This window comes from Neomonachus schauinslandi, chromosome 11 (assembly GCF_002201575.2).
Source record: "Neomonachus schauinslandi chromosome 11, ASM220157v2, whole genome shotgun sequence".
In the NCBI taxonomy this organism is placed as follows: Eukaryota; Metazoa; Chordata; class Mammalia; order Carnivora; family Phocidae; genus Neomonachus; species Neomonachus schauinslandi.
Window position 1 is genome coordinate 89088766 of NC_058413.1, and position 24591 is coordinate 89113356.

Here is a 24591-nt window from a genome sequence, read left to right on the forward strand (position 1 = left end):
CAGTTGGTCACTGATAACAGAGCAGACGGCAACACTGAGCCTGTTCTGCATGGCTGGCGGGGCAGCATCAGGAGACTGAGGCGGGCTGGGGTGGTGCCAATTGGCAGAGCTACAGGTGGCCCCGCAGCCTCCCATTCACCCGAAGGTGAGAAAGACTCAAAAGACTCATGGGAAGGAGCAGCTTGTTTTTTTTGTTTTGTTTTTTTTTTTTTTTAGGGAGCAGCTTCTAATCGGTGCAACTTCAGATTTGCAAAGCCTCCTGGGATCCCTCATTCCAGGTGCTGTGTGGCCCCACTTTTTTAAAAAAAGATTTATTTATTTTAGAGAGAGAGAAATGGAGGGGGAGGGGCAGGGAAGAGGGAGAGAGAGAAAATCTCAAGCAGACTCCGCACCCAGGGTGGAGCCAGACTCAAGGCTGAATCTCACGACCCTGAGATCACGACCTGAGCCGAAACCAAGAGTCGGATGCTTAACTGACTCAGTGACCCAGATGCCCCAGGATGTGGCTCTACTTTTAGTGGTCCTGGGCACAGGAAAGACTCGTGGATGGTGATGTAACTAAGAACAACCCTTTGTGAAACACCTCCGTGTGCCAGGATCATTTACACACGAGTCCTCTCCCCAGAGCAGCTGTGCGAGGTAGGTGTGTCACTCCCATTTTACAGATGAGGGTGAGGAACGTGCCCCAGATCATATTGCTAGGGAGCTTCTGCCCAGGCCTGCCTGCCCCTGTGTTCCTTGCGCTCTCCAAGACCCAGGCTTTGGCAGGTACTCAAAGCAGGTACCTGAGGTTACTCGTCACTCATGCCTTCGCTTGCATGTTTTTCCTAACCCAAAATGACATCTCTCCTCCATCATGTTCCCCATTTCATGATTCCTCTTCCACGAAGCTTCTCGGTTTCCTCCCTCCAACCCTCCTGCTTGCAACAGGCCTTTTGCAAACCCAAAAAGAGCTTTATGTGACCCCTTGATGAGACCGAGCCCATTCTCCCTTGTAGCCTAGCAACTTATGGTCAAATGTGGCCATCCACATACTCTCAGTAAGTTTTGCTGAATGTCCTGGGAGTTGAGGCAGGCAGGGTTTCAGCTGGGCTGCCCCGTACTCAGGCACAGGGGTGGTGGTGGGTATGTCCCCAGGGCACCAGAGAAGTTCTTGCTCTGCCTGCTTCTGGACTGCTGGGCATCCCCAGGGCATCACTCAGCCTCTCAGGGCCCTGCTCCTTTACCAGCTCTGTCCCCCTCTGAAGGAGCAGGACAAGGGTGACTGCATGGGTTTGCTGAGCACTGGGCTCCTCAGAAGCCAGGGCAAGCATTCCAAGCGGCCTAGTTCCTGTCCGGGAATGGCTGGGGTTAATCCTAAGGGGAGTGGTCTCCTTCCCTCAACCTGCTCCTGGAGCCAAGGCTTGGCCAAAGTGCCCAAAGATGGGAGGGGGGAAGGGGGCACAGCCACATGCCATCCCTGGACTGCCTCTGATCTGACCTCTGAGCATAGATCGAAAGAAAGGGATGTTAGGGACATTAGCAACACTGCCCCCACATCAGGCTCCAGTGCAGTTTGCACTGAGGCCTTCTCTTTTCAGCTACGCTAACCCCAAATCTCATGCTGTTTGCACCAGACCCTGCTGACCCTGTGCATATTCCCTCTCGCCACCAGCATGGAACTACCTGAGCACCAGATCGGTGACGGGGAGGGACACAAAAACCTACGCCCATAGAAGTGGCAACAGACTTGGGACACTCAAGTACTAGAATGTATCCCCAAAAGATCCGGGGCTGACAGCTATGGGTGGCAAGGGGTGGGTGACGTGAGCCTGCCACTAAGGACCCTGACCACCATGCACATGGGGCCACTGGGCCCTCTTCCTACTTGTTACACACACACGCACACACGCACACGTGCACATGTGCCCACGTACCCCACAGCAGCCAGGCCCCCAGACCACTGCTATAAAAACATCACTCCCGGCGATTTGGCCCTTATGACCTCAGCCTTCCATACAAAATGCCTCTTCCCTCCCCAAGAAATAGTCAGGAATTGAGGGGTGACCTCAGATCAGGGCCCCGAGGTGTGTGAGCTCGTAGAGAACCATGGGGTCTTCAGAAGACAGTGGGGACCTCCCAGAGCCAGATGGTGATGGTTCATTCCATGCTACTGTGTACTGCAAGTCCCCAAAAAGAGTCTAAGGTGAGGGGCCATGCGGTCAGGGCTGGGAGGGGGTGACCCCTTCAGGGAGCCTGCTGGGCTGGTGCAGATGAAGGAGGGAGGAGGGATGGAGATGCGCAGTCTGGAGAAGAGGAGAGAGGCAGCTGAGCTGCCCTGCTCCTGAGCGGAGAGCCAAGGGAAAGAGCTGGTCGGAGGACAGACCAGACAGGATGGCAGGAGGGGAGGACTCCCAGCTGGGCTGCTGCAGGGGGTCGGGGAGGGGGAAGCTCTGGCCCAGGACCGGAGCCCAGAGGCTTCCCAATGCTACGTCCCCCACCCCTCTCTCTAGGCCGGGCTGCACCTGCACCTGTCCTTCTCAGCACTGAAGAGCTGAGGGCCCTCCTGCCACGTGCCCTGCAGCCCCCACACCTCCTCCTGCTTGCCAGTCACCAGCCATCCTGACTCAGAGCCCGCCACGTGGGCTGCGCACATGGCTCATCAGGATGGGGCTCCTCAGAGCCCACCCTCCTCTCTATCCTTCCCAGCCAGATACAGCCCCTGCTTCCTGCGGTTTGAAGAGAAGGCCTCCAAAGGCCCCACCTGCTCGGCACTTCTGCCTCCAGGCTCCTTACCTGCTGAGCAGGTGGAGGGAGATCTCTGCGCCGGGGGCCTTCAGAGCCAAACTCTAAGCCCCACTGAGCCACTGCAGAACCTTGAGGCTGGCACCTCTCCTCTCTGAGCGCAGTGGGGAGAAATACCTCCCTCCCAACTTCAGAGTTGTAAAGGCCCAGTTGGAGAGCTGGGAAGGCGCCCTCTTGGCCTGCGAAGTCCACGGCAGCCTGGGCGTGCAGGGAGCCTGCAGGCTGCGGACAGTCGCCTCACGGGCTGTCCAGTGGCCCCTGGGCCCCCTCCCCATTCTGCAGGGCCCCTCTCTTCCTGGGAGAGCGAACAGGAAAGCGTGCCTGCAGTCACCACTGGAACCACATCCCACTCGGTCTAACCCACCAAGTGTGTTTCCGTCCAAGCCCTCCCTGAGAGTCTCCCTAGACTTGGCAGTCCCGGCCAAGGGCAAGGGAGAGTGTGGTCTCGGGGGGGTTCTGTGAGCTCCCAGGGCTTAGGATACAGCTCTGGAATAGGACTGCTGGGCCTGGTGTCCCTCCCCCACCCCTCAGTGCCCTGGGCCCCTGGACAGCCTCATCCTCACGGAGGCCTGATAGGGCATCTGCCACACAGGACTGTGAAGGAGAGCATTTGTCAAATAACCCACGGAAAGCTCTTAATACACATGCTACACGCAATGGAAGTTAGCTATTATGAATTCTACAACAATAAAAGTATTATTTGTGATATACAGCTAGTTCTATATATTTATATAATAACATAGTTATATAGATAATGACTATATAATACTAAGTGCCAGTAATTTTACACCTCCTTTCTTTCCTAGCCCCCATGGTGGCCAGTACTAGACTCCACCATGAACCCTAATTCAGTGTTGTAGACCAGCAACTGGCAGGAGGCCATGTAAACTTAGGGAAGAACCAAGAAATCGCTTTTCACTCCAGAGATCCTCTGCCTCTCTTTAGATGGTCTGAGGGCAATGGTTGCTGGGGTTGAATGGAGGGAGTCCTGATTTGTGGATAAAAATTCGAATCTAGACCCTTAATTCAATAACCAACATGGGAAGTGGCAAGAAAACAGGGTTTGCAACCAGAGACATTGGGGTCTTTACTGTACCTGGGCCCACTGCGTGACCTTGAATTGCACCAGGGCCCACTGTGTGACCTTGAGGTACAACTGGGTGACCTTGGGCGTGTCACTTTATTTCTGGGAGCCTCAGCTCATCTGTGAAATGTGGGTAGTAATACCTGACTAGCATTGTAGTTATATTCAAAGCTTTGGTTGAAGTAGGTCTTCCATGAATAACTGAGTTATTTTTACCCTACAAAGCCTGACTTCTTGAGACTCTGGCCCTTTCCCTTCACTTCTCACCTCACTCGTTCTGTGTGGTGTGCTCAGCACAGTATCTGCCCAATCAGTAGTTTATAATGTAAAGACAGTTTTCCTTCTTGACCATAGATCTCAGGGGACAAACTAGAGTAGGTGGGCCACAAGGTCACAAGTCAAGTGTATTCAGTGCTTATGCGCTAGACCAGGTGCTGAGAACACAAGATGAAAAAGACGGCTGTGGTTCTTGCCCTCAGTTTACCTTCCATTTCTCACTTACCTTTGTTCTTTTGGCATCTGATATATAGTAAATGCTCAATAAAGCTTTGAAGAAGTTAAGGGGGGATGGGAAGGAGGAAAAGTGGGGAGGAGAGGAGAAGAGAAAAGATCCCCCCCTTGGTGACAGGAAGTGCCTGGAGGCACAGGAAAAGCTCCTGGAGGACAATTTGGCATTCAGTGAGGGCAGGGCTGGTTAGGGAGCCCTGGAGAGAGGGGCGATTCCAGAGTGGTGGGACTTCGATGACATGGGACAGGTGACATAAGTGAATGGCTGCTGAGCACCTGGAGAGAAGCGGGTCAGATTTTGGAGAAGCTTGTCGGGTGCTGTCTGGCGGGTAGGAGAGAGCCATTAGACTTTCCACCCCTTGGAAAGGGAGAGAGTGCACGAGGAAAGTGGTGGTTTAGGGAGAAGACTCACGGTTGGACCTAAAAGCATTCACAGGCTGTCGAAAGAACCCAGGCAGAGGTGGGGAGGGCCCAGACTTTGGGTTGCAGCCGTAGGAATGGAGAGGAAAGGGTGGGCTTGGGAGATGCTGTGGAGGAGGGGCTGGGCCACACTTGGTGATGGGGACAGATTAAAAATGAAGCAGGAAAGGGAGGTCACACTGACTGCCAGGCTTCACAGCAGGAGAATGTCAGTGGGCACAATGGGAAACTGAGGCAGAAAACTTGGGATGGGTGGCACAAGGTGTGCTGGTGGGTGCAGCATATACTCTGCGCCCAGAGCAGAGTTGTCTGGGTGTGGTGGGCGCACAGATGTTCGCTCCTGGAGGGAAGGACCACGTCGTATCCATCTGTTTCCCACAAGGCAGTGCAATGCCTGCCTAGCAGCAGGTCGCAATAAATGTGTGTTGAATCACAAATGTTCTCAAGGAGCTTCCTGTCTACTTACCATAACGCCCAGAATGTTCTAGAAAAGATCCCGGGCTCACTCACAATTCACTTCCTGGGAGCCGGAAAGACAGGGAAAAGAAACCAGCTGTGAGGGAACGAGTGAAGAGCATTTTTTGGCCTGGAAACTACACCCATGGATGCACACTGTGTTCCTAGGGGCTTTGAAGCCCGGAAGAGAAAACTCAAGGTACATCCTATGGGTGAAAAGACAGTGCACCCCATCCCTCCACCTCCCCTCCACCCACAGCACTGTGATTTTTTCTACTCTAGATAGTGACACTCAGCTTATGATTCTATTTGAAAAAGCATCTCACTGATTTGAAAGAAAAAGTATTTATCGTGGCATGTATTTAATGCACAGAAATTAAAATTAGATTGAAAAAGAAAATTGTCAGAGCACCAATCATCCCCTCCCAAAAAATAATGGGTAAATACTGTTCTGTGGGTGGTTTTGTTGAGACTGTCCAGTATATCTATCTCCGTGCCCCCACCCCACCCCAAGAGATGTTCTTTCCATAGAAAAGCCGAAGGGATCCAAACAGACCCAATGTGGGAGCTGAAAGCTCTCTGAAGCCTGCTGAGATGTTCTAGAAAGCTCTCTGAAGCCTGCTGGGGATGGATCAGACCGTCCTCCGCCCAGGCCCTCCCCTACTCTTCACTGTCCCTTCAGCTTTCTGTGTGCTCAGGGCTTATTGGGGGGATCTCGTGACTGCCCCAATCCATGGCTCTGAGACAGCATCCAAAGTGAGCTAGTGAGCACTCCGCGTCCTCCTCCATGGCCAGTCTCGGCTTTCCCTGCACCAATCAGGGCTCACCACCACCCCCCCTGCCGCCACCCACAGCCCCCTCGGGATGCCCCCTGTACCTCAACTGTCTGTTATCCTCACCCTCACCTGAGGAAGCGGGACGGGGGGGTGGGACCCCCGCAGGGTCCTCACCACTTGCTTGGGGCCTTCTCATTACAGTCCCTCCGCCCCCAGCTGACAACCTGATAATTCTCTCTGATAACACAATCTCTGGCAGCCATGGCAGCTGTCTTGACACTGTCCTTCTTGCAAGAAAGATTTTGAGATATAAGAAGGAGCTGTGAAATCATCACTGAGCGGGGAGAAAAGAGCCTCAGAAAGGAGTGCCCCCCTACAGCCTTCCCCCTCCTCCCCTCCTCCCTTTCCTCCTCCTTCCCTGCCCTCTTTCCCTTCTGGGCCCCTTCTTCAGGCCTCTCCAGCTCCCTCCCGTCTCCCTGACCCTCCTCACGTCACCCCTTCCTTGGGCTCTTTCTCCAGGCCCCCCCACTTCTCCTTTCCCTTCTCTCTTCCCTTCCTTCTCTCTCTCTTGTTTTGGTGACCGAAACAGTCTAATTACAACAGAGAACTTGAAGAGACTGAGAGGAAAAAAAATAAATAAACCCACCACACATAGCTGATTAAAATGTCCTATGAAATCTAATTTGTAAAGCTCAAATCAGAATAAAAAGTGTTACTCCCACAATTCAGGGCCAATTTGATTTTTAATGAGACTCCTCAGAGACCCAGCCAAGATCTCATCAGGTTGCAACCGGCTACCTTCCCACCTGCCACAAGCTCTCTGAGGCGGACTTCCACGGCTGCCCTTGGGGAGCCCCACCGCCAGCTCCACCCCCCTGGCCCGCTTCCCTCCACTTCTTTACATGTGTATCACTCCCTTCTTCGGGCCACCTGCTGCTGAGAGCATTGGCCTTAGCAGTGGTCCAAGCCTGGGGCGTTGTGTCCCCACGATGGGCAATAGCTAGGGTCCAGGACCTCCGTGGCCATCTCCAACTCTCCCATGTCGGGGAGAAGAGGCTGAGACAGCAGCCCACCCACCGGGTCCACTTTCCTGAGCTGTGTGTCTCTATCTGCTGGGCAGGGCTTGGGAAAGAATGCGGGCTTGGAAGTCACAGGGCCCCCCCCCCCCTCCCAGTCAGACCCCGGCTCCACCACTCATTAGCTGTGTGATCTTGAGTAGGTTACTTTGCCTCTCTGATTCTGTTTTCCCTGCTGTAACATTGGGCTATTTCTGCCCTGACATGTAATTAAACAGCTTACAGAAGGGAGGGCACGTGAAATGCAGCTTGCTGTGGGCCAGGGGCTCCGTAAATGTCAATGTCCTCTTGTCCATGCATCTGTGGCCCCCCAGGGAACACGGATCACATCAGCCCGCTTCCTCAGCTTTCCTTCCAGGACCGGCTTAGGGATCTGGGCACAGCGCAACTCAGTAGGTGAAAATACAGTCTTTAGAGCAGGAAACTCTATATTTATAGCCTTTGTCCTGCCACCAGACACTTCTGGATAATTTAGTTAACATCCAGGCCCCTGCAAACTGGGCTTGGTAAGGTCTAAGCGTTACGGCGACTGTAAAAAGCTAAAGGTAATGCATACTCAGTACTTGCTCGGTCATGACCAAGCCCAGCTCCTGTTAGTATTTGCCACTTCCTTGGGCCCCATTTCCTCCTCCAGGAAATGGGGGTCAAAATCGTACCTACCTCATAGGTTGTTATGAGGGTGAAAAGGTTAATGAGCTAATATTTTAAAATCTTAGAACAGCGGTTGGGGCGTGGTACACACTGCAGGTGTGTCTGGGTCACAGCTCCTGAGCTGGCTGGCTTGGATGGCTCGGTGCTGTCTTGCTCCCAGGGGTGCATGGGAGAGCTTGGGGTCACGCCCGTGACCTTCTCCCGGGTGATAGGGAAGCCGGAGCTGGGGCTGCCACCGGAAAGAAAGGGACAAAGCGGGGACTCCTGCACGCGCTGTGTCACGTTGTACCAGCCTGGGAACCACTGAAACAATAATGTTTTCCCTGGATTCTCCGGTTTTTGACCAAACCGCACCACCTCTGCCCTGTTGTGGGAGGAGGCGCAAGCCAGCGGCAGCAAGTAAGAGTTAGCCCAATGGAAAGTGGCAGAGCTCGTCCCAAGGGCGGTGCGCATGGCCTCTTTGGGGGCTGGAGGAGGCCGGATCACAGTGTGAGGTGTGGTAAGGACTGACGAGCGGGAGCGGCTGAGCGGCCAAGCAGCTGCTAAGAGCTGGGACTTAAGCTGGGGGCACGTAGGAAGCTGCTGCTGGGCCCCAGGCAGGAAGTAAGATGCAGGGGGTGGTGGGGTGCGGGGTTTCTCCCCTGGGTCAGTGTCTGCTCTGCTGCTTAACGTGAGGAGAAGCCTCCAGGCGCTGCTACCTGCAAGTAACTGACCGCTGTGCTTGTCTCCTTCCTAGGCCAAGTGTACTCCTTCAGCCAACAACCCCAGGACCAGGCCGTGGTGTCGGGCCAGCCCGTGACACTGCTGTGTGCCATCCCTGAATACGATGGCTTCGTCCTGTGGATCAAAGACGGCTTGGCTCTGGGAGTGGGCAGGGACCTCTCAAGTGAGTACCCCCAGACCTCCCCGGGAAGGCCTGGAACCCGTCCCTGCCTGACCCAGCCACCCTCCTAGGGAACCCCATCTTCATGGGCATTTGGAGATTAAATCTCCAGGTTTCACTGTGCATCCGCCCCCTCCTCCCCGCCCCTTTCCCCCCTCGCCACCGAGCAGAGTCAGGATAGGCAAGCTCTGGGTCCAGGATCCATAGGACTTTGAGAGCCCTTCTGACTACAGTAATGAATTATACGTAAACCCTCAATTCTGGTGGTCAAACCCGAACAGTGTGGCCCTGGAGGATCTCTCCGAAAGTCAAACACAATTCAGGTAGAGTCAGATTCCTCAAAGTAACGTGTTCCTGTTTCTTGGTCCAAAATGTATCCCCCACTTAAGTGACCACCTGGTTTTTCCCAGGCTGTCATCCATTGAAGGGAGTCAAAGAAATTGAAAACTCACACAGGAACCCAGTTGCTTTTAGGGGTTGCCATGTGATGGGAAGAAAAGAAAAGGAATGTTTAAAGTGCAAACCTCATTGAGCCCACCCAGGCCGGTACTGAGCATGGATGTCCCGGTAGGCTCCTGTCCCTGGCAGCTGAGTTCCATCCGGTTGGTGTGATGCCCTATCATCTGTTAACCGTTGTGAATGTCAACCCTTAACTCACATAGATGTCTTTCCAATCCATCCTCTCCCCCGGTGGGGGGAAAAGAATAGAATCATCCTCCTGGTCACTTACCTATCAGCAATTACTATTCTCTCCTGGGAAGGTAGGCATGTAACAGCTTGCGAGGCTTAGCATAACCTGGAAAATTTGGAACAAGGGATCTGGGTGTCCTTGCCATTGGGGAATGGCTGAGGGTGGAGGAGGAGAAAAAAAATATATGTATTCAACTGAGAAGTAGCTTTGCTTCTCTCGTGGTGTACAGCTGCAGGAAAATAAAAATCGAAGTGCACTCAGGAACATGATGGTTGGGAAATTAATATTTTAAAATGTGAGTTATGTCTTGCCAAAAATGTATATTGAAACATTATAGCCATGGTCAATAGCATCACCGGGTTTGAGTGCTACAGCCCAGCTGAGCATGGATAAAATACACAATACTATCTCCAAAATATACTGTGCTGCCATAAAATTTAAGTATTATGGGAACCAGCCAATTTCAGGGGCTCTGAACTTCCTTACCTGAGAGAAACTGGGGGAATGATCTCACCTTCCCAAACCAGAATCACTCATGGTCTGCGTGGCTCTCGGCTTGGACCAGCATCTTTGCTAGCCAAGGAGGTGCTCTGGGTTCCTGGTCAGTGGTTTGCAGCCTCCGGTCAAGGACTGGGGTCTTTTTGGGTTGGTGGCCAAGAGGAAGCTCAAGGTCCACCCCGGATGTTCATCACTACATGGATAACTGACCTTCTGGCATCCAATTCCATGAATGGCTCTCTGGGATCAGGAGTGGGTCCCACTAAGTGCTGAGTGACGAAGGGTTCTGATGAACTGGGGTCTCTTTGCTCTGACTTGACTCCATTTATACAAAGAAGGTTGTCCATCTCCTTGCATAGCCGCTAAATTCAAAGTCCTGGTAAAGCATTTTCTGTATTTGATCACCGATCCCCAAAAAAGCATCCTGACAATAATGACGGAAACTCACATGCTCAATGAATACCGTTTGCTTACCTGACAAGAAAGAGAGAGGAATAGATCTCGATTTCATTCAGCAAGTATTCGCAGAGCATTCAATAATGGCACAAGTCCCCCTGTGGGGAAACTGAGGCCCAGAATTGTGAGACTTCAACCTGCCACAGCTCCATCCTCTTCTGTTTTTTAATTTTATCCTTTTCTGTGTGGCCCGGCTCAGTGGACCAGGAATCACTCCCTCACTGAAGACCTAACTGTCTTTCTGGTTACCAAGGCTGAAAATCATTTCAAAGGAAATGATTTATAAATGCATGCCCTCATATTGATAGAACATTCTTCTTCTAAGAAGCTCAAGTGATTCTCAGACATTATGTCATAAATCTACAATGGTCCACAGGGAGAAAAAGAAGGATCTCCCCCTTTATTTGACAGGTAAACAAAGTCACAGTCAAGAAAGAAATGGATTCAAACATACACCCAAAAAGCCTGGCACCCTGCATGTTCTCGCCTCTAAAGAAAGGGACCTTTTTGGCTATTCTATCTCACTGTCATTTTTCTTTAAACCAGCATTTACAGACTCTACTGTGTGCCACGCACATATTGATAGTGTCCCCATTTTGCTGATGAGGAGATGGAAGCACGAAGAAGTTAAAGTAACTTACCCAAGACAACAGAGCTAGGAGGTGATAGACCGGGCATTTGAACCCAGGCACTTGGACTGTAGAACCCAGACCCTCAATAATTTTGCCTCCCCTGAGCGTAGCAAAAGAGAGTAATAATACTATGGAAGGAGCTAGAACTTGCTCAGAATCGAGGCCTCTGGGCCTGTGTTTTCCAAAGATCCTGCCAGTCCTTGGGTTAGCATTGCAGCTTGTTGCCTAATTAGGCAAATACAAACAAACCCATCACTGATGTTTTCAGCAGCTCATGAGAGCGAAATCCTGCTGCTGATCGCTTGCAAGATAACAAAAACACATGCTCCAGCCAAGATGCCTGCAGGAGACCAGGGACTAATCAAAGACAGCGGGATTCAGAGGCTGGGCTGGAAGGGCTGGGGGCGGCGAGCCAGCTACATTGAGGGCAGCAGCGGGGAGAGGGCTGGGCAGGAACCCCTTTCCAGCCCCTCGTCCCGGCCCTGGGGAGAGCCAGCTTAACTTACCTGGGCTTCTTCCCAAAGCCCAGCAGAGGACAGGAAGGGCGGGCAGGAGGGGAGGTGGTGCTCCCCGGGGGTATAGCCGACTGCCTTGTGAGCATCTCTGGCCAGGCCAGAACAGCTGTGCCGGGCGGGGCCATTTGATTGCACGATGGGGACGATGCTAGCCATGAAGACATGAGCCTGAAGGGCTCGGCCACACAGGAAGCCCCCAAAATACATACTGGGAAGGATCCCAGCTATCTCCCTGACAAGGAATGGGTGTCAGTGGCCCCTGTACGGCCCACCCTTGGAGAGGCCTGCCCCACCCTTAGCTTATGATGGGAAGGACCTTAGAGCTCCAATATTCTATCTAGGATAGAAATCTGCTCTGCAGTGTGCCTGACAGGTGATCACCAACCTGTGCTTGAATGCAGCTACTGATGGGGACCTCACTACCACCTCTGGCAGCCTAGATCCTTGCTGGACCTTCCAAATTATATTAAGAATATTCTAAAGTATTTCCGAATATTAATTCTGTCCACTGGTGCTAGTGTCCTTGGGAACTACTTGAACACGTCTAAGCCGCACTTAGAGACGGAAATATTTGGAGAGCTATTGCATGTCCCTCTGTCTCTCTGTTTCTGTCTCTCTCTCTATCACTGGCTTAAGCCCTAGTCTTCTCTTTAAAAGGCCAGATGGGCCAACCCCCTCTTCCTACGGCACATTTCTGAGAACTCACGCTGTCCTGGCGAAGGTCTTTTAAGAGGAACGGTTTGTAGCTGCCGGAGGGTGGGCGGGCCTCTGAAGAGAGAAGGGAAGAGAACAGGGAGGAAGGTCCCTGTAAGAGGCTGGTGGGGGGTGGGGAGGAGGGGAGACAGAGCTCAGGTAAGGGGATGACGGGAAAGAGATCCTTCTGGGAGATACTAAGGAGGTCTAGAGCCCAAGGCCCGGGACAGGGGATCTGCCCAGCCTGGCCAGCCACGACTTACGCTGGCATTTATATTCACCCTACACAGCAGCAGGAAAGCTGATTAATGATTTATCATTCTCAAATTTTTTTTTTTTTTTAAAGATTTTATTTATTTATTTGACAGAGAAAGACACAGCGAGAGAGGGAACACAAGCAGGGGGAGTGGGAGAGGGAGAAGCAGACTCCCTGCCGAGCAGGGAGCCCGATGCGGGACTCGATCCAGGGACTCCAGGATCATGACCTGAGCCGAAGGCAGTCGCTTAACCAACTGAGCCACCCAGGCGCCCCATTCTCAAATTTTTATTTATCCATTATTCATCACCAGTAGTATAAGGGGCCCCACATTCCTAAGTGTCCTGAGTGCCTCGTAAGTGCTTAATCAGGCCCTGGGGTCTGAGGTGCGGAGAAGAAGTGACCAGAATAGGGCCCCTTATGGTTCAAAGTGGCCAGAGGATGCCAGCCACTGGTAGGGTGGGCCTTGATTTGCTCATCCTGAACAAAACTTTCCCCCCAAAGTCATTCTTGATTCTTTTCCAGAGATTTCTGTTTTCTTCTCTCTCTCTCTCTCTCTCTTACTCTGTCTGCTGAGAATCGCAGCCTGGGTCTCTCTGTCTCTCTGTGTGTCTCCTTATCAAAATGCATGTCTGCTTGGTAAACCACAGTGCTGAGCACACTGCTTACCAGAGTACTAACCCTGCTGTGTCTGCCCACACTTAGCATTTCCATCTCTGCTCTCTCTGTCCTCTCTGATCATAGCTTCTCCAATATTCCTAAACCTACACACACACACACACACACACACTGCCCAATATCCAGGGAAAGCTCTCGATTTTGTGCTCCTCACACCAAGGTTAAGGCCCTGAGCAGTCGCGCCACCCCCACCCCCGCCCTTATCCCCCACCCTGCAAGACCAGCCCCTGCTCACGTGTCCCACCGCTGTGCCTGTTTGGTAGGAATGCCTCCCCGACCCTTGGCCCCACTCCACCCCCCACATGTGCACTGTATCCACAGGTTACCCACAGTACCTGGTGGTAGGGAACCACCTGTCAGGAGAGCACCACCTGAAGATCCTGCGGGCAGAACTGCAAGATGACGCCGTGTATGAATGCCAGGCCATCCAAGCCGCCATAAGGTCTCGCCCCGCTCGCCTCACCGTCCTGGGTAAGAGCCGTTGACACGTGGGGGGCGAGGATACTCCAGGAAGCACCATGCGCTCACTTCCAGAAGGGCCTCTCCGCTGGGCAAAGCCCAAAGGGGTTATCACACTGGGCTCCGGCCGCTGCTGCCCCACTGAGTCAGGACCCACCATCCCCCCAAAAAAGGGGAAAGTGAAAGTTCCCGCCCTGGAAATCAGAAGGCCACTGCTAACCGACCTGTGACCCTGTCCAACCCCAGGGGGTTTGACTCCAGCTTAAGGGGCTAAAAGGGGCTCCTGAATGCTTATTTATTCAATCAGGAAGCATATTCTGCACACATGATGGCTGTCAGGCCGTGTGCTAGGCGATGGAAATACAGAGAAGAATATGACACATCCTTGAGTCCGTGCTTTCTCCCACTAGGTGCTAACAAAGCATGATTTCAGCATCCCTAGGGACCACTGCTGCACCTGTTCCTTCCCCACCCTCCACCGCTCCCTGGGAACCCTGGCTCTCAGCTGGAGAACTGACTGCCTAAATCATCCCTAGGAAAATTCATTTGGGGCCCTTATGCCAAATCAGACCTTCGTCAGCCTTGGCCTTTCTTCTTCTTGGCTTCCCCGGAGCCCCTTGCCCCTGGGACACCCTGCCTGAGAGGTCCCCACTCCTTCACCCAGGCAGACCTGCCTGAAGACAAGGGAGTGAGCTCGGCCGCCTCTTAAACGGCCTCCTTCTGACTTTGAGGTCAGGCCCTGTCAACTCCCTCCTCCAGCCCAGCGGCTACTGAGGCCCAAGCCCCTGAGAACCGAGCCGTACACACAAGGCGTAATAGCAGACGTGTGTGCACTTGACCTCCCCTCTCAAAGCACTTCCACTTACGTTACCTCCGCTCTTCTGACGCAAGACAGTGGGACAGGGATTGTTGCCCCGGATGAGAAACTGAGGCTTGGAGACGCCAAGGGCCCGGCCCCGGGGGTGGGGTGGGGTGGGTCTCCCAGCTAGGGCTCGGGCACCACCACGCTGCCTCCTCGGTGAGGCTCCGCCAGCCCCGGGTGGGACGGGGCCCAGGCAGCGGAGAGGGGAGCCCCGCCCCCAGCAGCTGCCGTGAGGCTCCGACCACGGGGTCAGCAGCTGGGGCGCTGCCTCCTCACCTGGCGGATAAGGCGCGTGGCTGCTCCCCGATGAAATATTTAAGAGCGTGTCAGGTTAACTTCAGATCGACACGGCAACATGCGGGGCACATCATCCCAAGCACAGCAGCAAGCCCCGGACGACCACTTACCGAGCTCGGGGCTTGGCTTCTCGAGACAGGAGGCAAAGCTCAGGGCCGACCCCAGAACCTCCCTCCACCCCGGCGTCTCCTCTAGCCTGTGATGAAGGAAAGAGAAAAGAAAGCGGGCCCGGCAGGGTAAATAAGCTGGGACAGCTCAGTCCAGAAGGGCCTGCAGAAGAGTGATCAGGGATATGAAAGGAAGAGGCAGACATCTTCATCTCTCCCGAGATGGTGGCTGAAGTGGGGATGGGGGTACAGTGTGGTGTGGAGGTGTGGAGAAGAGTAGGAGGATTTAGTGTCTGATGTGTTTTCTGATTGTGCAATGCCGGAACACTTTTGGGCATCTCCAGAGATGATTCTGTTCCCCGTCCTCAAAATAATCTGCCTTCTGCAGCCTTGCTCCCCTTCTAGACGGTACCAAAGGATGCTAAGTTGAGGAGGACCCAAGCACTGCCCACTCCTGACTTCTCGCAGGACCTAGACTAGACAGAGATGCAGCTCGTCCTCAAGTTCTCGTCCTGCTGTCAGAGCTTTGCCCGGTGGCACCCAACCATTCACAGGCTGCCTCCTCTCCTCTCTCAGGGACGTATCCAAGCCCAAATTACTCCAAATGTTGTACAGATGAGGAAATTGAGACTTGGAGAGCAAAGCCACTCATGGCTTAATTACCACTCAAAATAGACCCCAGATTTTCCAACTCCAAACCACTGCTGTCTGCGTCCCTAAATACCAGCACAATCTCCTTTGTCTCGTTGCTTAAGGGCTGGGCTGCTGAGAGCGGGGCCGCAGTCTCATCTGAACAGACTCGGTTCCTTCTTAGGTCACATCTAAAAGGCTACCCCCCCACACCCATCTCCCCCTCCTAGGGCCAGACCTGGCACAGAGCCGGTTTGTGTGGGGAAAAGGCGTTACGAGTCTGGAAGGCAGTTGAAGAGGGGGAAGGAGGAGTTTCCAGGTGACCCCGACAAGCTAGCCTGCTGGATTCCCGAAAGCTGGGAAAAAGGGGCCTGAGCTTATTCCGGCCACCTTTCCTGAAGACTCCACCGACACCACTCCTCCTAACAAACTAACCTCACGCAAGAAAGAGCTGCCCCAGACTGTGCCTCCAGCCCCTCCTGACCACCCTAGGTCCCACCCCTGAGCTGGTGCAGCAGGTGTCTCCCCCCAAACCCCCTTGGCGGGTCCGCAGGCCTCTGCCTGAGGCGCCCAGCCCAACGGAGAATCTTTGCGGTGTACAGCCCCACCTTCTGCCCTGGAGAGAGGCCCTGCGTGCAGAAGCTGACCCAGCCTTCTGGAAGGGGAGCTCTGGTCCGCTCACCGTGCTGAACAGACAGAGCGGCAGAGGGAAGAGGGTGTTTCTACCCTGGCCGGCCAGCTTCCCAACCAAGACCCCATCTGCTTTGCGGTGACATCTCAGCCCGGGAAAATGTCCCAGCCAGGTCCCCAAGGGAGGGACTGCCTTCCCTGTGTTCCAGGAATGAGAGAGCTTCCTAATTTAGTCTGTATTTGCCTGAGATAGATTTTTAATTAAATAAAGTAAGAGCCTGATTAGAACCTGCGGAAGATGTGAGAGCAGAATCAGATGGTATTCCAGCAAAATTGCAAAGCAAAGACTTTGGCTAGAACAGAGGGAGACCCCTGGGGGTCTTTCATCAAAGCACCAAGTGAGGAGGGCAAATATGAGGGATTATATAGCCAACAGATGTGCATTGTTAAAATATGCATCTGTCAGCGTCCTGCTTGGAGAAGCCAGAGGGCCAGCTCACAGAGCCCATGGTGCTCCAGGGAGGGCATGGGGACCCAGCCCCAGCAGCCAAGCCTAGAGTCACAGACACATTAATTAGCCTAGTGTTTCCAGCTCTCAGATGCAATCAGGCAAGGAGCAACTGGGAGCTGAGCATTTGCTATCCTGGGAGGCAGAGGGAGGAAGCTAGGGGACCAGGAGAGCAAGAAGGGGAAGGGTCAGAGCCAGGTAAAGACTCCGGGGCCCTGGTCCAGGATAACGGCCAGGCTGCATTCCCTCTGTGGCACAGAGGACCATGCCTTGACTCGGGCCAGGTCTTGACAGGCATCTTTCCACCTGCAGAACATCTCAAGAATCATGGTATCCCAGAGCAGCAGACTTGGAGGCAACAGTCAAGGTCCTGCCATTAACCAGCTGTGTGATCTTGGCCCTGATACTCCACCTCTCTGGCTCTCAGTTTCCTCATCTGTAACATGAAGGTGGTGATAAATAAGATGGTCACTAAGTACTGTCGGGCTCCCAAAACGCCGTGACTTCTACAATAAGGAGTCCAACTTGCGGCACCAAGTAGTTGAGGAATATGGCCCATCCCCCACTGGATCCAGAATCCCCTTGGGACTGAGGCACAAAAGGTAACAGTGTTTTGTGCGGCATCCTACTTTGAGTCTGGAGAGGGGACCTCTCACAATCCTGCCCAGCCCTGGGATTCTGGACTTGGCTGTACATTTTAACCCCAGAGTCTTCCCTCTGTCTGCAGCTTCTGTGCATTCCGAGCTATGTCTGCGGGGACTCAGCTTAGCAGGACATAATAGGACCCCCGTGCACATGAGCAGAGCTGAGGTGTAGCAGGAAGAGTCAGGGGCTGGCTGCAGAACCCCTACATGCAGGTCACTCATTGTGTGACCTTGAGCAAGGTCCTTAGCGCTCCCCCCACCCCCCGGGGTCTCTGGTTCAACTCTCTATAACCAGCACTTAGTATAGAGTAGGCCCTCAATACTATCTGGGGTTTTTTAAACAAATGAATGAATGAGTGAGTGAATGAATGGATTTTCTCATTCCTCATCTATAAAATGAGGATAATAAAAATCCAAATCTCCCAGAACTGTTGTGAGCACCAAACAAACACCCCCCCACTCTACTGTGCCATACACTTTAAAGTTACATCCATACGCACACACATGCAGACCATGTCCTTCTCACACCTGCGGGGACCCAGGGTTGACAAGTATCTCTACTGCTCCAGGGCTAGAGCTGTAAGGACGATATTGCATTTGATCTTGCTAAGTGCCTGAAAATTTGAGAAGCGAGGAGTTGGAGGACCCGGAGCAGGGAGGAAATGGAAGCCGAGGTTTTGATCAAGAACTATTTCCTGCACAGCTGCTAGGTGTCAAGCACTGAGCTAGGCAAGCAAGGTTCATCGGTCAGTGAAAGGGAAAACCAGCCCTGCCATGGTGAGCCTGTGTTCTAGCAGAGAGTGAGCCAGTCAATCAGTAGTAAACAGATTAAACAAGCACTTTGTGTGGGTCCGGAGGATGTCAGATGATAACAACCGCTGAAACAGAGAAACTAGAGCAGACTGAGGGGGACTGGAAGTAGGCGGGGGCGGGGGGGGGGGTTGTTGGATGGCGGGTTAATTATTAGGAAGGGAGTTTTCCCAGTCTTACTCCCATTTCCCTCATCTTCCTGGCCCGTTCTAATATTAACTCTGCTGTCTTGTGGCTCCCATTAGAAACAAAGCTTTCTAAATCAACATGAATTATTTAATGATGGAGACTAAGTCAATTCAAATAAAGAGGGCATCTTTAAAATGATGTCAAGCTCCAGACAATGAGGGGGCAAACAGAGAAGGTCCGGATGGGTCCTTGAGTTTTCAGAGCCACGAGTCCCCTCTGCATCTCTCCACCAGGGCACCTGTGGGGCCCGGGCCCCCTAAATGTCTGGCACTGGCAGCACCCCGCAATTCCCAATCCTCATCCTCTGGAGGGGAGGGGCGTGCGGGTCCAGCAAGGGAAGACAGAGCTGAAACACAGCCCAGGAGCACTGGTTTCTAAAACGGCTCTTTCAGAAACTGGTGGCAAGAAACCCAGCCACAGTCTCCCTGTCAGTAAGGGACAGACCGAGCTGTTCTTCAGGGGTGAGAAAGCACCCCACAGAACAAAGCCCAACCCCCGCCCCAGGCTTGCCCTCTGCTTTCCCTCCAGCCCCTGCTCCAGCACCCGCTTGCTTTGCTCTGGGGACAACAACCAGCTCGCAGCTCCCTCCACTGCCCACACTTCATGCCTTCGCACCTGTGTGTCGCTACCTGGAATGTCCTTCCCTCCTTTCTTCCCTTGGCCAACTCTTGCTCCCCTGTCAGGATCCATCTTGGACATCACCTCCTCCAGGAAGCCTTCCCTGAACGCCATATGGCCTGGCTGTCCCCTCTGTGCTCCCTTCGCCTTCCACCCACACCTCAGTCACAACACTCAACACGTGATCTTGAAAGTAACCGTTTCCCTGTCTGTCTCCCCTAGTGGGTCTCTGCATCCTGCCTAGGACAGCCTGCAGGCACGTACTGGGTGCTTAGTAATGCTCATCATATAACTGTAGCAACAGGGCTCGGGGCAAACTGGGGGGAGTTTGCACCGCACCTCACCGCGGAGAACAGCGCCTGGCAGATACTGAACCCCACTAGCTGTCATATTGTGCCGTGATGTGTTGTGTCGTGTCGTGTTTAGAGGGGCAACGCGGCTTCGGGGTAACAGCCCAGACTCTGAAAGCCAGGTGGCCTGCCCTGGAAACAGCTGTGTCACTTTACCCGTGCCGTGACCTTGGACGAGTCCCCCACCCGCTGTGCCTCGGTTTCCTCATATGTGAAACGGGGGAATAGTCCTCCTTGCGCTCTTAGGGTCATAGAGAGGATTTAATGGGATAACTGATGCAAGACGTTTCTCAGAACAGCACCCGGTAAGCAGCAAGGCACAAAACCACTGGGTGTTATCATCACCCCCAGGGTGATTGTCACCACTATTATTTTTGCCATGCTAAGCCACACCAACGAGCAGCTCTTCCTTCCTGGGGAATCAGGCTCTGTGTCCTGGAGAAGCTTCGCCACCCAGCACGCAAGGCAGAAAGACACGAATCCTGCAGGCCCCTCCCGGGCTCGCAAGCCTGGGAAGACAAGCGGAATTGATTTCCTTATCTCCTTATTAAGCGTGTTTTGCCTGGGCCCCGGCCTGGTCTTAGGTGCTGTATCTCATTTGTGCTGTTTGCCTGCTTCCTGCCACATTCATTACCCAGCAATCACCCCCAAATAGGGGCAGCAAACAAGCCAGAGATGGTAGAGAGGGGGAAAGGCAGCATCCTTATCTCCTGAAGTTCCAGAGGGGAGCCGGGTGTCTGAGCTACTGCACACCTCAGCCCCACCCCCCAGCGCCCACCCCTGCCCCCAGCTCCTTCCCACCCGCTTCCTGCCCCTCTGCCCTTCTTGGGGTCCAGGGCCAGAAGCACAGTCCCCTCCTCCGTGTCTCTTGGGCCACTGCATGCCCCTCTCGGCGGCCCTCCTGATTTAACTCCCTGCTTACCTGCTTGGGCAGGTTGTAAGGTGGGCATGGCCTGAGGGCATTGAGTTACCTTAAGGTGACTAATAGTCTCTGTCTTCTAAATTACATTATAATATAATTATATTATATTGAGGGTAGTTAACCCTATGCCCCCCCACCCTGAGTAGCTGCCCATAGCAGTTGTCGGTGGCAAGTGAAGGCTGGGGGGGGGGTGCGGGGGGGGGCAGTGATGGAGGGTCTCTTTGGAGGTCCCTGTAGTCACCCGGTCAAGTACGTTGACTTCAGAGCTGGGTCCTCCCTCCTGCTGCCCCCCAACAGCCTCCCTGAATCTCTCATCTGCCATGGAAAGGAATGCCGCCCCCTGCCCCCCCGCCCCCGCCACAACCTGACTCCCATCTCCCTGTTCTTCATTTCAACCTCAGTGTCAGAACAACTTGCGAGGCTCCAAAGGGTTTGGGGGTCCATCAGGGATGGAGGCAAACTCAGTGCTTCCCTCTCGGCTTGTACATAGGGGGCAGAGGACAGGCAGGCAGGAAGTGGGGAGAGCTGATGCCAGGGACGCCCACCCCTGCCTTACCCTACCCAGACCCAGCCAATGAGAAGAAAGCTAACCGGCCTATTTAAGTGGCCTCACTGGAGTGGCCCGGAGGCCCAAGACTGCCTTGGGCTGGAGGCAGCATCCGCAGTGGCCAACCCAGGGCCAGCCCTCCCCTCTGCCTTCCAGCATCTCTTGCTTTCAACACCAGCACGAGGGAAGGCAGCGAGGTTCTGTAGGAGGCCCCTGGGTCTGTTGCGCATGCAAGGTGCTCAGCCTCCTGCTTCCGCCCCCCCCCCAACTCCTTAGGTAGTTCTGCTGACCCCTCAGGGTCCCCATCACTACATGCCTGAGGCTCCCCAGGCAGCCCCATGCCCCTGAAGGGTGCCACCATCATACCCAGGATACTGGCACTCCTCCGGGTCTAAGCAGGACAGGGGCCCTCACCTGGAGGTTGGAAGACACGCGTCATTGCCACAGGCCTGCCACTGACAAGATAGGCCCAGGTCTTCGCCATGAGACCTGGGCTAGTGATGTGTAGCCATCTCTGGACTCACTCTCTCTCTCTCTGATAAAATCATGGTTTGACCGTGATTCGCCTTCCCTTGATGGTGGTTTGGGGTCGGGCCTGAGGGGCATTGTTCCCATTATTCCCTGGCTCTGAGGAGCGAGGATAATATGTTCTTCCACTGCTTTAAGCAAGCGTGACCGTGGGAGATGCCGAGCAGGCTCCATACTCAGCAAAGGGGAGCGGGAGCTCAGACCACGGAGAGCTGCAAAAGTCAGGACCGTGATCCTCTGGCGTCCACCATTTGCCATCCGGCGTGGACCCAGCAGCTTCAGGGCCACCTGGGAGAGGAGAGCCACTGTCCTGTAACCTTCAGGCTGCAGCTGCCCTGAGCGGGGGCCTCACCTACTCGGCCATCACGGGGCTGCTTCCTCTGGCTTGGGCAGGGCCTCCCCACATCCCTGCATGTCGGAAAAAGCACAGGCAGGAGCCCACTTGTGTCCGGGTGTCTTGCCGGAGTCCTGTCAGGGAACCCAGCTGGTCGTGTGCGAGGCTCCCTGTCCGTGCGTCAACCGTGGACACACACACACACCGCACCTCCAGGACAAATGCACTGGTGTGCGCACACACACACACACGCACAATCCTGAGGATGGCCGAATCATGGTGGAAAGACATGGGGACACTCAGTCAAGAGAATCCGCCACTGTTGGGAAATGGACAAATCTCAGTAACTCAATGAAAGTATTGACCCTCCCTCCCTGTCAGGCCCAGAAATGAACGGAGTAGGTGGAGCATGAGAGCCCCAGCATGAGGCCCCGCTTCTCTATTGATCCCCCCTAATGAGAAACCAAGTGCAGGGGGGAAGAGAGTCCCAGTGACCGAGAGGGAGGGCCAGGGCCAGTGGGTTCCCACCGGGAAGGACTCGTCTCTCCCCTGACTCCAGCCTCCGGGGCACCGGGGGTGTCCCCCCCCCCCCCCCCCCCCGCCCCGGGATGGTGGCCGAAGCCAGCCCTGGGAGAGCCCAGACCCGCTGAGCTGCGCAGGGAGACCTCCAGGGGTAAAAATAGCTCACCACTTCTCTGCTCCGACCTCAGCCCGGGCCTGAGCCGAGGGTTTCATGGCAAATTATGGATTTAAAACAAGCAATGAATCTCCATTACAGCATGAAATGAGAAAGGAAAGCACCACTCAATGAAAGCCTTCCCCCAGCCCAGGCAGCCAAACAGGCCGGGGAGGGGTGGAGTTTTAGGAGGGAATTTCGAGATGAAGTCACATGCCCAAAGCACACTCACAGGAGCGGTCCCAGAAAGAGGGCTCCGGGACAGGGGGCAGAGGCCGGAGCCCCCGGGGACATCCCCGCCGTCCCAGGTCAGAGGAGGTCACTGAGGTGGCAGGGTTTACCACTGCTCTGCAGAGCAAAGATGCACTGCGGTCCCAGCAGAGGGAACAGCCAGGGCTTCGTTAGTCTGCTGCTGTATTGGGAGGAGACCTAGCTGGTAGGTCCCGGTAGGTCGGGAACCCTGACCCACTGCCTGGTAGTCCTTCCCTTGAGATCACGGACCCCGGGAATACAGGTCTCCTTCCAGCCCCAGGGAACTCCAGGAGCCCCATCTGAGCCATCACACTGTCCCAGGGCCCCCAGCGTCATGGAGGGGCCTGAACAAGGAACTGAAGTCTTCCTGGCAGCCCCTCCACCCCATTCCCCAGATGCGCCCATTTTCCATCCCAGTAAGTCTCGTTGTCAGAGGACTGCCCACTGCTTCTTTCCCCATCGCTCTGGGCCGCAACATGATTCTGTCTGTGAGGATGAGGTTTTCCTGAGTGAGAGCGTCCTAGGCGCCCAGAAGCCCACGCAGGTGCTTCCATTTTACAAAAGTAGCTGAGCCCCACAGCCCAAGAAGGCTGGCTTCCAAAAGAATGTCACATTTTCACAAGTTGATCCAGGTGTTTGTAAATGTTTCTAGAAAGAGGAACTTTCCATTTGTAAATGTGTCAGGAACCGTGTTAGAAGCTGAAAAATCACCCGGTACCTGCCTGGAACACCACTGCAGCCTCAGTGGTTGGAAGGCAAGAAACAGATGAGCAAGCCGATGGCCGGCCCCATGGTCATCCCACTGGAGGAGCTGCGCCTCCCAAACACACCGCTTCCTCCCCACTCTGCTTGCTTCCCCTCTCTCTACACACACAGATAGACACACACGTGTTCCCTAGGATGATGGAAAGAACTCATTTTGCAGATGGCTCAACCGAGGTCAAAAAGGGAAGGGAAGGGAAGGAAAGGGAAGGGAGGGGAAGAGAAGGGAAGGAAAGGGAGGGGAGGGGAAGGGAAGGGAAGGGAAGGGATGGGAAGGGAAAGAAATATGCTAGAGGCTGCATAATGCATGGAAGGGAAGATGAGTCTTCTCTGACTCTATAAGATAGAGAAAGTTGGGCTCTTACGAAGGGTCACCTGGGATGACCCCGGCCCTCCTCCAGCCCCGGCCCCAAATACGAAGTTGTCCTGGGCAGTGGTTCTCCTGAAGACCAAAACCTAACCTTGATTTAGAGAATCAGAGCTGGAGGGAATCCACCAAGCGAGGGTTCTTCATTCATTCCATTTTTCAGCATGGGTCTGTGCACCTTCCGTGTATCAGGTGCTGTTCTAGGCCCTGGGAATATACATCAGTGTGTGGCCTGATAGACTATAAACAGTAAAATCTCCCACAGAGGGAATTAGACAATAAACAGTAAACCTTTCAAAAATGTTACAGTCTCTTAGAAGGCAGTAAGTGCTATCAAAGTAGAGCAGAGCATATAGAGTTGAGTTTCTTAAGGAGAGGACAAGTTGAGCAGTCAGGGTGGACTGCCCAGAGGAGGTGAACTTTTTTTCATCTTTCCATTTATTTTTTAACAGCTTTCCTGAGGTATAATTTACATACCATTAAGTTCAACCATTTTAAGTGTACAGCTCAATGATTTTCAGTAAATTTATGGGGTTGTGCGACCATCACCACAATTTTATACTAGGCCATTTCCATCACCCTTAAAAGATCCCTTGTTGATCTCCATTCGACCCTCAGAACTAAGAACCACTGATCTTCCCTCTGTTTCTATGGACTTGCCTTTTCTGGACATTTCATATAAATAGAATCATACAGTATGTGGTCTTCCCGTCTGGCTCCTTTCTCTCAGCATAGTACTTTTGAGATTTGCCTATGTGGTAGCATGTATCAATAGTTCGTTTCTTCTTTTTTTTAAGATTTTATTTATTTATTTGACAGAGAGATAGAGAGAGAGCACAAGTAGGCAGAGCGGCAGGCAGAGGGAGAGGGAGAAGCAGGCTCTCTACCAAGCAGGGAGCCCAATGTGGGGCTCGATCCCAGGACCCTGGGATCATGACCTGAGCCGAAGGCAGCCGCTTAACCGACTGAGCCACTCAGGCACCCCTTCTCCTAATGACTCATGATGTTTAGCATCATTTGTTATGATAATTATCAATTTCTTT

At 53.7% G+C, this 24591-nt stretch overlaps 1 protein-coding gene across 1 annotated transcript in view; it reads left to right on the top strand.

The window, feature by feature from the left end:
* The window catches only part of KIRREL3 (kirre like nephrin family adhesion molecule 3), a 128359-nt gene that overhangs the window by 28140 nt on the left and 75628 nt on the right, over window positions 1-24591 (top strand). Inside the window, exons 3-4 of the mRNA XM_021696232.1 lie at window positions 8491-8640; window positions 13378-13527. Coding sequence (XP_021551907.1) covers window positions 8491-8640; window positions 13378-13527 — 300 coding nt within the window. The remainder of the gene's footprint in view (window positions 1-8490; window positions 8641-13377; window positions 13528-24591) is intronic.